Source organism: Rana temporaria, chromosome 9, assembly GCF_905171775.1.
Source record: "Rana temporaria chromosome 9, aRanTem1.1, whole genome shotgun sequence".
Lineage (NCBI taxonomy): Eukaryota > Metazoa > Chordata > Amphibia > Anura > Ranidae > Rana > Rana temporaria.
This window is the reverse complement of record NC_053497.1, coordinates 179,161,658-179,174,482: the sequence shown is the minus strand read 5'-3', so window position 1 is coordinate 179,174,482 and position 12,825 is coordinate 179,161,658. Positions and strand designations below refer to the sequence as shown.

The 12,825-nt window shown below is 46.7% G+C and overlaps 1 protein-coding gene across 1 annotated transcript in view; it reads right to left on the bottom strand.

Annotated features, from left to right (window-relative positions):
• The window catches only part of KLHL4 (kelch like family member 4), a 126,405-nt gene that overhangs the window by 33,457 nt on the left and 80,123 nt on the right, over positions 1 to 12,825 (bottom strand). The window contains exon 4 of the mRNA XM_040325047.1: positions 10,444 to 10,640. Within this exon, the coding sequence (XP_040180981.1) occupies positions 10,444 to 10,640 (197 nt within the window). The remainder of the gene's footprint in view (positions 1 to 10,443; positions 10,641 to 12,825) is intronic.

The window sequence follows — 12,825 nt, the reverse complement described above, 5'->3', positions numbered from 1 at the left end:
ACAGTGGGTGTCCCCCATCAGAGCCCCCCCACAGCAGGTGTCCCCCATCAGAGCCCCCCCACAGCAGGTGTCCCCCATCAGAGCCCCCCACAGCAGGTGTTCCCCATCAGAGCCCCCCCACAGCAGGTGTCCCCATCAGGGCCCCCCACAGCAGGTGTCCCCCATCAGAGCCCCGCCACAGCAGGTGTCCCCCATCAGAGCCCCCCACAGCAGGTGTTCCCCATCAGAGCCCCCCCCACAGCAGGTGTTCCCCATCAGAGCCCCCCCACAGCAGGTGTCCCCATCAGGGCCCCCCACAGCAGGTGTCCCTATCAGGGCCCCCCACAGCAGGTGTCCCCCATCAGAGCCCCCCACAGCAGGTGTTCCCCATCAGAGCCCCCCCCACAGCAGGTGTCCCCATCAGGGCCCCCCACAGCAGGTGTCCCTCTCAGGGCCCCCCACAGCAGGTGTTCCCCATCAGAGCCCCCCCCACAGCAGGTGTTTCCCATCAGAGCCCCCCCACAGCAGGTGTCCCCATCAGGGCCCCCCACAGCAGGTGTCCCCATCAGGGCCCCCCACAGCAGGTGTCCCCCATCAGAGCCCCCCACAGCAGGTGTCCCCCATCAGAGCCCCCCACAGATTGATCAGGTGCTTCAAAAAAATACCCTGCCGCTGTAATTCAGGTGCCCGGTGCACGAAAAGGGGCCGGACAGCTGAATAGGGGGCGGCAGCGGCCACCATAGATAGATTCATGCAATGCATGAATCTATCTATTAGTGATAGAGAGGTGGCAGGAGAGAGGGGGCGGCGCCCGTGCGCCCTTTATGAACGCACCGCCACTGCTAGCAAGGTGTGCCTAATAAAGTGGCCAGTGTGTGTATATATAAATGTTAGGGGCTCAGAAACAGACAGATTACAATCCAAATACAGGAAACATTCTACAATTAGTTTTTTTTTCTGTGTTGATTCGCCGGATTGAGTCCTGAGGAGTCTTTGTATTGCAAAGCGGAGTGTTCCTTTAACCACTTAAGGACCGCCTCCGGCACATTTACATCCGCAGAATAGCACGGCCGGGCACAGGCACGTACCCTTAAGAGCCCAGCCGTGCGCGACCCGGTCCGAAGCTCCGTGCCCGCGGGACCCGTGGACCCGATCGCTGCCAGTGTCCCGCGATTGGTTACAGGAGCTGAAGAACAGCTTCCCCGTTCTTCTGTGTGGCAGTGACACTGATCGTCTGTTCCCTGTTATAGGGAAAGACGATCAGTGACGTCACACCTACAGCCACACCCCCCTACAGTAAGAATCACTCCCTTAGGGCACACATAACCCCTTAGCGCCACCTAGTGGTTAACCCCTTCACTGCCAGTGTCCTTTTCACAGTAATCAGTGCATTTTTATAGCACTTTTCGCTGTGAAAATGACAATGGTCACAAAAATGTGTCAAAATTGTCCGATGTGTCCGCCATAATGTCGCAGTCACGAAAAAAATCGCTGATCGCCGCCATTAATAGTAAAAAAAAAATATTAATAAAAATGCCATAAAACTATCCCCTATTTTGTAAACACTATAAATTTTGCGCAAACCAATCGATAAACGCTTATTGCGATTTTTTTTTTTTTTTTACCAAAAATATGTAGAAGAATACGTATCGCCCTAAATCGAGGGAAAATAATGTTTTTTTTATATATTTTCTGGGGGATATTTTTTAAAGTAAAAAGTAAAAAATATTTTTTTTTTTAAATTGACGCTCTATTTTTGTTTATAGCGCAAAAAATAAAAACCGCAGAGGTGATCAAATGCCACTAAAAGAAAGCTCTATTTGTGGGGAAAAAGTGACGCCAATTTTGTTTGGGAGCCACGTCGCACGCCCGCGCAATTATCAGTTAAAACGACGCAGTGCCGAATCGCAAAAAAGGGGCAAGGTCCTTAACCTGCATAGGTGTGCGCAGCCTATTGCATTAGGGTGTGCACCCCAAATCTCAAACATATTTGCATGTGTATATACAGTATACTGATGGTGTCAGCAGAGCGGTGGATGATGTCAGTAGGGCAGAGGACAGTGTCAGTATTTTTTTTTATTTTTTTTTTAGGAGCCCCATTAGGGAGCTTTGGTGAAATATTGGGGGTATATTTCTGTGCATTACAGCATGTTTAACGCACTATATTCCAGTGTGTTACTGCACAGTTAATGCAGCATATTTCTGTGCATTAGTGCACGTTTAAAGTAGTATATTTTGGTGTGTTATGTGCCGTTTAATGCTGTATTTTTCTGTGCGTTAGTGCCAGTTTAATGTAGTATTTTTCGGTACAATGTGCACCACACAGGGTGATTAAGGTGTGCCCAGGCACACCTGGCACACCCTGTGCGCACGCCTATGTTAACCTGCATAATGGTCCGGGTCTTATGTGGTTAAATAGTAACTTGCCTTTCTACGACAATTCCACGGGCCCGCTGTCGCAGTTTAATGCAGCTATTTGAAACCCATCATTTGCAGTCAGAGGGTCAGCTCTCCATCCCGGGTCATAAATAAGAGCGGAAATTGCAGGTGTGGAGTGCGCTCCGAGACCTCGCTCTCCGCGTGATATCCCTCTTAAGTCAGCGATAAAATTGCAATGAAAAAAAAAAATTTTTTCTTCGCACTTTCTAAGCAAGAAAGAAGACGCGCGACACCTGCAATTTCTCAAATGTCATGATATTTCACTTCCTGCTATTTCATCCCGCTGACATTTCAAGAGTCGGAAACAATGTTCCTTTCCGAACGCTCTAATGGGAGACTTGAAAGGCTCGGGAGTTGTGATCAGAGAAGAGCTTCAATAATCGCGGCTCAAAGGAATGCGAGATAGAAGATTGCCGGGTATTAGAGAGCTCCGCTAAGAATGATTTTTGTCAAAGATGGACACATAAAATCTCTGTTATTATTAAAAAAAAAAAATATTCAATGACTAAAACTTTGGGGTCCAAATTTGGAGATTTTTGGCAATTTAATTGATGATCTTGTATCTGTCTAGTGGGATACGTTCCAAGGTTTATACCCCAGCTGTAATTTTATATCAAAGCAGGCTGAAGCAGGATGAGCGCTGTCATGTGACTGTGGGTGGGGCACACCAAACTTCAGCTTGACATGGCACTGCTCCCCGGTTTTTAACATTGGCGTCAATTGGAAAACCTTGGTCAGCTTGACATGGCACTGCTCCCGGTTTTTAACATTGGCGTCAATTGGAAAACCTTGGTCAGCTTGACATGGCACTGCTCCCGGTTTTTAACATTGGCGTCAATGGGAAAACCTTGGTTAGCTTGACATGGCACTGCTCCCGGTTTTTAACATTGGCGTCAATGGGAAAACCTTGGTCAGCTTGACATGGCACTGCTCCCGGTTTTTAACATTGGCGTCAATGGGAAATCTTGGTCAGCTTAACATGGCACTGCTCCCGGTTTTTAACATTGGCGTCAATGGGAAATCTTGGTCAGCTTGACATGGCACTGCTCCCGGTTTTTAACATTGGCGTCAATGGGAAATATTGGTCAGCTTGACATGGCACTGCCATGGCACATATCCGATTTTGGGGTCGGCCACTTTGTCTAGGTAATCAGTTATGCTTGTAAACGACTCTTGGAATGCAGTACATGCATTGAGAAGTGAAAAAAGGTATTGCTTCACTTTACATGCTCATACATGCTCTGGTCCCATCGTGTACTTAAAAGTGAGGTATGCCTATGTAGCGCTTGGCTACTTTCATAGCAGGTGCTTCTGTAAATTTAGAGGGGGTCAGAGAGTTAGCTGACTCTAACAATGTTTATTTGGCTAAATTTAAGTCCTCCATTCCAGCTCTGGCTGTACTGTGTGCCCATGCTTGCTGTCTGGGGACTTAAGGCCCCCCCCAGACGGTAGGTGGCAGCAGTAGAATCAGGGTCGTGTGGATACTTCTCCTCGGCAGCCAATCTGGAGGGTTGATCGCCTCGCTGTGCATGCTGGGAAGGGGTATTTAGGGGGCAGACGCCATTGGTTTAGGGTTGTCGCCTTGCCGCCATCCACCTGGGAAGTCGTCTCACCACCCCCGTGTGTGGCGCTCCTGGCCGGGGGTGTGTGTGTGTTGCAGTGTTTCTGGCTCCGGGACCATACTGGTCCAGAGCATTAATCTACCTCGTAGACTCAGTAGGTAGACTGAGTCTGCAATTTGCAAGTGGTCCTGGGCTGTCCGTCCTGTGGGAGGAAGCCAATCGATGGAGAACCTGTCCGGGGGATACCGAGCACGAGGCTGGTGTCTCAGGAGAGGCCTTCTTGCTCATCGAAGGACACTTCGTATCTGAGAGGCTGGACGATGGTCGCCTATCAGTTCCTGACGTAACTAAAGCTGTTTGAAGGAGATCCGGGTGCTGATTCCTGTTGAGAAGGATTTTGGACCGAAACTATCTCCACCTTTAGGAGCGTCTGTGGCAGAGACTTCACCCTAAAGTTCCGAGTGACAATCTGGCTGCTAGGCTGGTGAGAGAGGCCTATCCAGATGCGCTATACCCACTCTGGCTAGAGTAGGCGAAGAAAAGTTGTCGTTGGAAGCAGGACTGTTTCCAGGAACCAGTTACACCTGAATCTGTCGCCTTCCATACCTTCTATCCCTTCATCTTTCTACTATTTACCATTTTACCCTGTTGGGTAATAAAAGCACAGAAAAGACATTGACTTTATTACAGCTCTCATCCAGTACCCTAGACGGCGGAGAATCAGAGGTAACGTGCCACCCAAATCAAACCAGCAGCTCCATCGGGGGTAGTGCTACACCTATATCTATCAGTGTCCAGCATGGGTGCTCATTTTGGCCTTTTTGGAAGGAATGGTCAGCTGTAGAGTATCCCTGCGTTTTTGAAGGGGGTCCCAAGTAACCTTCCCCGATGGGAAGGAAACCAAATTAAGCTACCTTTAGGTAAGATGGGGTTCAGGAGTATTTCCCTGGTATGCAAGGTTCAGGAGGAGGAAGCGCTGTCACGTGGCGGGTGGTGGGAAGAGAGGAGAAGAATAATGAGTGGACCCCATATTCCATTGGTTTCAAATTTTAGGTCTTCTTTAGCTCTACTTGATGTAGTGACACATGACAATCTCTTCTGGGCCTTTTGTTGTAGTAACCATCAGTGATCAGTAGGTGTCTTGACACAGCATTGTGGCTTCACATGTATTTTGCAGATGTATGCAACATAAATCTTTGGTGATATTTGGTGTTGTGCTGTGTTGTTGTATCATTATGTTGAAATAGTGCTACCTCCAGGTGAGCCTGTTCTCTGCTTTTGAATTGCTAGATATCCTATGGTTGGGGGCTACCTCCAGGTGAGCCTGTTCTCTGCTTTTGAATTGCTAGATATCCTATAGTTTTGGGCTACCTCCAGATGAGCCTGTTCTCGATATTTGAGTTGCTAGTTATCTCATAGTTGGGGCTACCTCCAGATGAGCCTGTTCTCGGTTTTTAAATTGCTAGATATCCTATGGTTGGGGGCTACCTCCAGATGAGCCTGTTCTCGGTTTTTGAATTGCTAGACATCCTATGGTTGGGGGCTACCTCCAGATGAGCCTGTTCTCGGTATTTGAATTGCTAGATATCTCATAGTTGGGGCTACCTCCAGGTGAGCCTGTTCTCTGCTTTTGAATTGCTAGATATCCTATGGTTGGGGGTTACCTCCAGATGAGCCTGTTTTCGGTTTTTGAATTGCTAGACATCATATGGTTGGGGGTTACCTCCAGATGAGCCTGTTTTCGGTTTTTGAATTGCTAGACATCCTATGGTTGGGGGTTACCTCCAGATGAGCCTGTTTTCGGTTTTTGAATTGCTAGACATCCTATGGTTGGGGGCTACCTCCAGATGAGCCTGTTCTCTGTTTTTGAATTGCTAGATATCTCATAGTTGGGGCTACCTCCAGGTGAGCCTTTTTTTTTTTTCTTGAACGTCTTTGTCCTATCACTTGTGCTTTCCTTAAAGGAAACCTGTCTTTACTATTTAAATAGAAACCCGGCAGCCTCAATGGATAGAGGGCACATAGAGGTGCATGCTGGGGGTTTTGCACACCCCTCCCCCTCCACTACTATTTTTTATTGTCTCATATATTGGTGTATCCTTTGTAGTTCCCAAAGAAAGTACAATAAATTGCCTTTCCTGACCATGAGCTGCAGAGCTCAGTAAACAGGACACTGCGAGATTTCTCCACGTAATCAAAGTCTCCCTTCCCCTGGACGGTCTAATTAAAAACAGCATCAATCGCCAATCCCAGAACAAGTCCTCAAATGAAGATGCTTTCAAACAACATCCTGACCCTTATCTCCCCATCCAGGCGTTTTCTCTGTGACAAGCAGATATTTTCATTCTTTAGAAGAAATCGGACTTCCTGTCGGGCCGCTTAGAGCGACAGGATACGTACTGAAAGACCAGCAGTGTTTGTGTTTTGGAAAAATAAGGGAAAAATAAAAGTTTCATGGCAGGAAGAGATCTGAAGATTCCTGGATGCTGTTTATCCAAAAGACACTTTTATCAGCTGCATTTCATTTTAAAAGTACCAGAACGGGCAGCAATCATCTTTAGATAGCATAGCCACTTGAGCAATTGGCACACTTGCATTGCAGAGCCAAGGTTTGCAGTAACATTTCTCTGTGATAAGCATATAGGCTCATACTGTCTGGGCCCATCCCCTTTAAAAATTACCTAATGTTATTGAATCCAAAATACACCTATAAAGAAAAAGCTAGATTTATACCTACCCCCGATCTTCCATGGCACCTAGGCGAGGATTGTCTCACATTCCATCCAGCTAAATCCAAGGGTATAATGAAATTAAAGGAGTATAAGAAGGGGGGGGAGACGCCAACTGAGATAGTCCTACTGTTAATGGAGTGTTAGTGTAGTATGTACACTTACAGGTTCACAGGGTGAACATGGCCACCAGGGATATAGGTGTCCTGGGGTATGCTGATGGTGCTCTGCAGGCTTAGGTAACGTTCCCTCGGCCGTAGGGGTGTTGAATTCAATCACAGGCTTCTTTGCGGTGTCCACTTGACAGGAAGCTCCACGCTGACCAGTCTGGAACGCGGAAGCCAAAGTGACGTTACCGCGGCAGGGCGAGCATCCAAGCATACAGTAGGGAATGCACAGGCTACGTGCTCGGGGCTCCTTCTACTGGCCTTGTAGAGTCTACTGGCCACTAGAAGGAGCTTTGAGCTCTGAGCATGTAGCCTGTGCATTCCCTACTCTATGCTTGGATTCTCCCCCTGCCGTGGTGACGTCGCTTCCGCGTTCCAGACTGGTCAACGTGGAGCTTCCTGTCAAGTGGACACCGAAGAGAAGCCTGTGACCGAATTCAACACCCCTACGGCCTAAGGGAACGTTACCCGAGCCTGCAGAGCCCAAACAGCATACCCCAGGACACCTCTATCCCTGACGGGCATCTTCACCCTGTGAACCTATAAGTCTACATACTACACTAACACTCCAGTAACAGTAGGACTATCTCAGTTGGAGCCTCCCCCACTTCTTATACTCCTTTCTTTCTGACAGAGGTAATGGACACCCTCTGAGAATGGCTGCCTCCTTTTTTACAACATACTATTACTGACTGACTAATGATGTGCTATTAAAGCCACCATTACATCAATTACAAAGGCATCACATCATTCGGAGTAACAGAATCCCCCCCCCCCTTTTTATGAATAATGAAATTAAATCAGGTGCACTTTCATTGTTGGGTGTAGTTGGGTGCAGACTGCAGTATATCCTCAATCTGGAGGTGGCACAATGCAGTTTCTTCAGCTTGTTAGGAGTTCAATGAGTACAAATTGTCTCCTTTCTATACCTCCAGACGACCATCTTGGGGAGGACTGTGATCAAGGATGCTAAAGTTCTGGGAGATTTGGGCGGCCAGCTTGAAGCAGGACCCTAAAAATATTGGAGGCTAAAGTCATTTGGGATGCCTGCAGTGAGGCAATAGGCAAGCAGAGAGCTCCACTGGGTAGGAAAAGCTGAGGTGTAGACTAGGGAGAGGTTTCGGATGAGTAGGGACATGGAGGGTTCCTTTTCAGGATGTCCATACTGCACCGTTCCCATACAGATTACCTGGGGCCATTGTAAGCCACAGCCACCTGGCAGAACGTAACAACAGTTAACCTAAACATCAACCCCGCTATGGAGCACTTCCCCCAATACAGTTAAATTGTAAGTGAAACTTATGTATCTGCAGATGTATGCAATGAAAACCTTTGGTGATATCTGGTTTTCTGATGTGTTATTGTACTCTTACGGAGAAATGGTGCTACCTCCAGGTGAGCCTGTTTCCCGTTTTAAAATTGCTAGTTATCCTACAGTTGGGGCTACATTCAGCTGAGCCTGTTCATGGCTTTTGCATTGCTGTAAATCACATAGTTAGAAACCCAGAAATTTAGCTATAGGAATCATACTCCACAGAGGTGTCTTGACATGGCAGTGTGGCTTCATATGTATTTTGCAGGTGTATGCAACATAAATCTTTGGTGATATTTGGTGTTGTGCTGTGTTGTTTTACCTTCATGGAGTAATAGTGCTACCTCCAGGTGAGCCTGTTCTCTGCTTTTGAATTGATAGATATCTCATAGTTGGGGGCTACCTCCAGGTGAGCCTGTTCTCTGCTTAGGAATTGTTAGATATCTCATAGTTGGGGGCTACCTCCAAGTGAGCCTGTTCTCTGCTTTTGAATTGCTAGATATCTCATAGTTGGGGCTACCTCCAGGTGAGCCTGTTCTCTGCTTTCGAATTTCTAGATATCCTATAGTTAGGGCTACCTCCAGGTGAGCCTGTTCTCTGCTTTCGAATTTCTAGATATCCTATAGTTAGGGCCACCTCTAGGTGAGCCTGTTCTCGTTTTTTGCATTGCTTTGTATTACATAGTTATAAACACAGAAAGTTTGAGTTAGGAATCCTACCCTACAGAGGTGCCTTGACAAGGCAGTGTGGCTTCACATGTATTTGCAGATGTATGCAATGAAAACCTTTGGTGATATCTGGTTTTCTACTATTATTGTATTCTTACGGAGAAATGGTGCTACCTCCAGGTGAGCCTGTTTTCGTTTTAAAATTGCTAGTTATTCTACAGTTGGGGCTACATTCAGGTGAGTCTGTTCATGGCTTTTGCATTGCTGTAAATCACATAGTTAGAAACCCAGAAAGTTAGCTATAGGAATCATACTCCACAGAGGTGTCTTGACATGGCAGTGTGGCTTCATATGTATTTTGCAGGTGTATGCAACATAATTTTTTGATGATATTTGGTGTTGTGCTGTGTTGTTGTACCTTTATGGAGAAATAGTGCTACCTCCAGGTGAGCCTGTTCTCTGCTTTTGAATTGCTAGATATCTCATAGTTGGGGGCTACTTCCAGATGAGCCTGTTCTCTGCTTTTGAATTGCTAGATATCCCATAGTTGGGGGCTACCTCCAGATGAGCCTGTTCTCTGCTTTTGAATTGCTAGATATCTCATAGTTGGGGCTACCTCCAGGTGAGCCTGTTCTCTGCTTTTAAATTTCTAGATATCCTATAGTTAGGGCCACCTCTAGGTGAGCCTGTTCTCAGTTTTTGCATTGCTGTGTATTACGTAGTTATAAACACAGAAAGTTTGAGTTAGGAATCCTACCCTACAGAGGTGCCTTGGCAAGACAGTGTGGCTTCACATGTATTTTCATATGTATGCAATGAAAACCTTTGGTGATATCTGGTTTTCTGCTGTGTTGTACCTTTACGGAGAAATGGTGCTATCTCCGGGTGAGCCTTTTCTATGTTTTAAATAGCTAGAGATCCCGTAGTTGGGGCTACCTCCAGATGAGCCTGTTCTCTGCTTTTGAATTGCTGGATATCCCATAGTTGGGGCTACCTCCAGATGAGCCTGTTCTCTGCTTTTGAATTGCTAGATATCCCATAGTTGGGGCTACCTCCAGATCAGCCTGTTCTCTGCTTTTTAATTGCTAGATATCCCATAGTTGGGGCTACCTCCAGATCAGCCTGTTCTCTGCTTTTTAATTGCTAGATATCCCATAGTTGGGGCTACCTCCAGATCAGCCTGTTCTCTGCTTTTTAATTGCTAGATATCCCATAGTTGGGGCCACCTCCAGATCAGCCTGTTCTCTGCTTTTGAATTGCTAGACATCCCATAGTTGGGGCTACCCCCTGGTAAACCTGTTCACTGTTGTTGCATTGCTGTATATCATATAGTTGGAAACCCAAAAAGTTAGAGTTAGGATTTGTACTCTACAGAGGTGCCTTGACCCAGCAGTGTGGCTTCCCATGTATTTGCAGATGTATGCAATAAAAACCTTAGGTGATAGCTGCTTTTCTGCTGTGTTACTGTGCCTTTATGGTTAAAACTATTAAAACTGTTCAATTCCGTATTTTGTGCAAACCATCTGGAGAAATCAGAGGATTTTGTATTGCTTTATACCATATACACTCTGAAAAGGCATGTCTTACCATAGTGTAGCTGTGTGCCACTCTCAGGAGCTCCATGCATCCCTGTGCGTCCCCAAATGACCGTATTCCCAGACAATTGGACGGATGGAGCTGCTTCATTAGAAAGTTGCAGCAGACTTCTATGACTTGAGAAAGCTGCAGCAGACAGGCGGCCGCCAGCAAACTCTCTATAGTGTCCTCCTTGAGTTCTAAAATTCCTGAAGAATGAAACAGAATAAGCAGACAGTGAGAATAGATTGTAGAAGGTGTGGGGGATGGTAATAGTAATGATTCACTTTTTGCTTATCTATATCACCTTTATAAATATTGAAAAGATGAAGATTCCATGATGAAGATTCTAGAGCTTATTGTAATGGATCACAATGGAGCCCAATCTACAGCCTTGCAGCCCGGGCAATACAACACACGTTCACCCAGACAGTCGTTCCAGGTGGCACAGAACACAGATCACCTGACTCCACCCAAATGTATAGGTTCTCCCAACAGGCCAAGGGATTCAAGAAAACCCCTTCCCATTGGCTGAGATACCCAATATGCCCCAAGCCTCTGCAATGCACTCCGTTCTCCCATAGTGTCCCTAGAAAGCCCCATACCTCCTGGAGAGACTATTGTGGGTGATAGTGGGAAGAATAGTGCCTCATTGTCTCTGTCAGTGAAAGGAATAGCGTCCCCATTGTTGGTGTCAGTGAAAGGAATAGTGCCCCTATAATGGTGTCAGTGAAAGGAATAGTGTCCCCATTGTTGGTGTAATTTGGAAGGACTAGTGCCTCATTGTTGGTGTCAGTGGGAAGAATAGTGCCTCATTGTTGGTGTCAGTGAAAGAAATAGTGTCCCCATTGTTGGTGTCAGTGAAAGGAATAGTGCCCCTATAATGGTGTCAGTGAAAGGAATAGTGCCCCTATAATGGTGTCAGTGAAAGGAATAGTGCCCCTATAATGGTGTCAGTGAAAGGAATGGTGCCCCCCATTGTTGGTGTCAGTGAAAGGAATAGTGCCTCCATCATTGGTGTCAGTTGGAAGGAATAGTGCCTCATTGTTGGTGTCAGTGGGAAGAATAGTTCCCCCATCATTGGTGTCAGTTGGAAGGAATAGTGCCTCATTGTTGGTGTCAGCTGGAAGAATAGTGCCCCGTCATTGGTGTCAGTGAAAGGAATAGTGCCTGATTGTTCCTTTTAATGGGAGCAATAGTGCCCTATTGCTTGTGTCAGTTGGAGGAATAATGCCCCATTGTTGGTGTCAGTGAAAGGAACGGTGACTCATTATTGATGGGTTTATTGAAGAAAAAAAACCGCCAATTAGCTACTTACAGATATTAATAACGGGAATGCGCATACTGTAGATAAAAACAATTGCTGGCAAAGAGAACAAGCATACACCCGAGCTTCTGCAATCACGTGGGGCGCGATGGCGTCAGCTCGTAGCAACGCCTGACATGTTTCGTCACACATGACGTCTTCCCGGAGCCAATTATTGGTGTCAGTGGGAGGAATAGTGCCTCACTGTTGGTGTTAAGGGGAGGAATAGTGCCCCACTGTTGGTGTTAAGGGGAGGAATAGTACCCCACTGTTGCTGTTAAGGGGAGGAATAGTGCCCCACTGTTGGTGTTAAGGGGAGGAATAGTGCCTCACTGTTGCTGTTAAGGGGAGGAATAGTGCCCCCCTGTTGGTGTTAAGGGGAGGAATAGTGCCTCACTGTTGCTGTTAAGGGGAGGAATAGTGCCTCACTGTTGGTGTTAAGGGGAGGAATAGTACCCCACTGTTGGTGTTAAGGGGAGGAATAGTGCACCAATGACCAGATAAAGGCAAGTAATGGGCCAGAGTTTGGAGACAGAGACCACTGCTGTAGACAGTAAGAATACAGTGGAACCTCGGATGACGAGCATAATCCATTCCAGGAGAATGCTTGTAATCCAAAGCACTCGCATATCAAAGTGAGTTTCCCCATAGAAGTCAATGGAAACGAAGATAATTCATTCCGCATTGACTTCTATTGCATGCAATACCTCATGTGGCCTGAGGTGGGGGGCGCCGGAGAGCCTCAGAAATACCCGCGACACCTCGGCTGATCTCGGAAACCCACGGAAAGGCTCGGAAACACCCGGGAACTGAGTATTCCATTCCGAGTGTGACCGGCGCCCCCACACCTCCGGCCAAGTGCGGTACTGCACACCCCATTCGCTTGAATTCTGCTTGTTTTGTGAGACAACGCTCGCAACCCGAGTCAGAATAAAAAAAAAAGTTGCTCATCTTTCGAAACGCTCGTTAACCGCGTTACTCGTAAACCGAGGTTCCCCTGTACTTTGTATCATTCCGCACATTGGAGTGTTGCAGAAGATTATGAAACAATGTAGAAATTGCATTCAATCTTTTTTTTACAGTCAGGC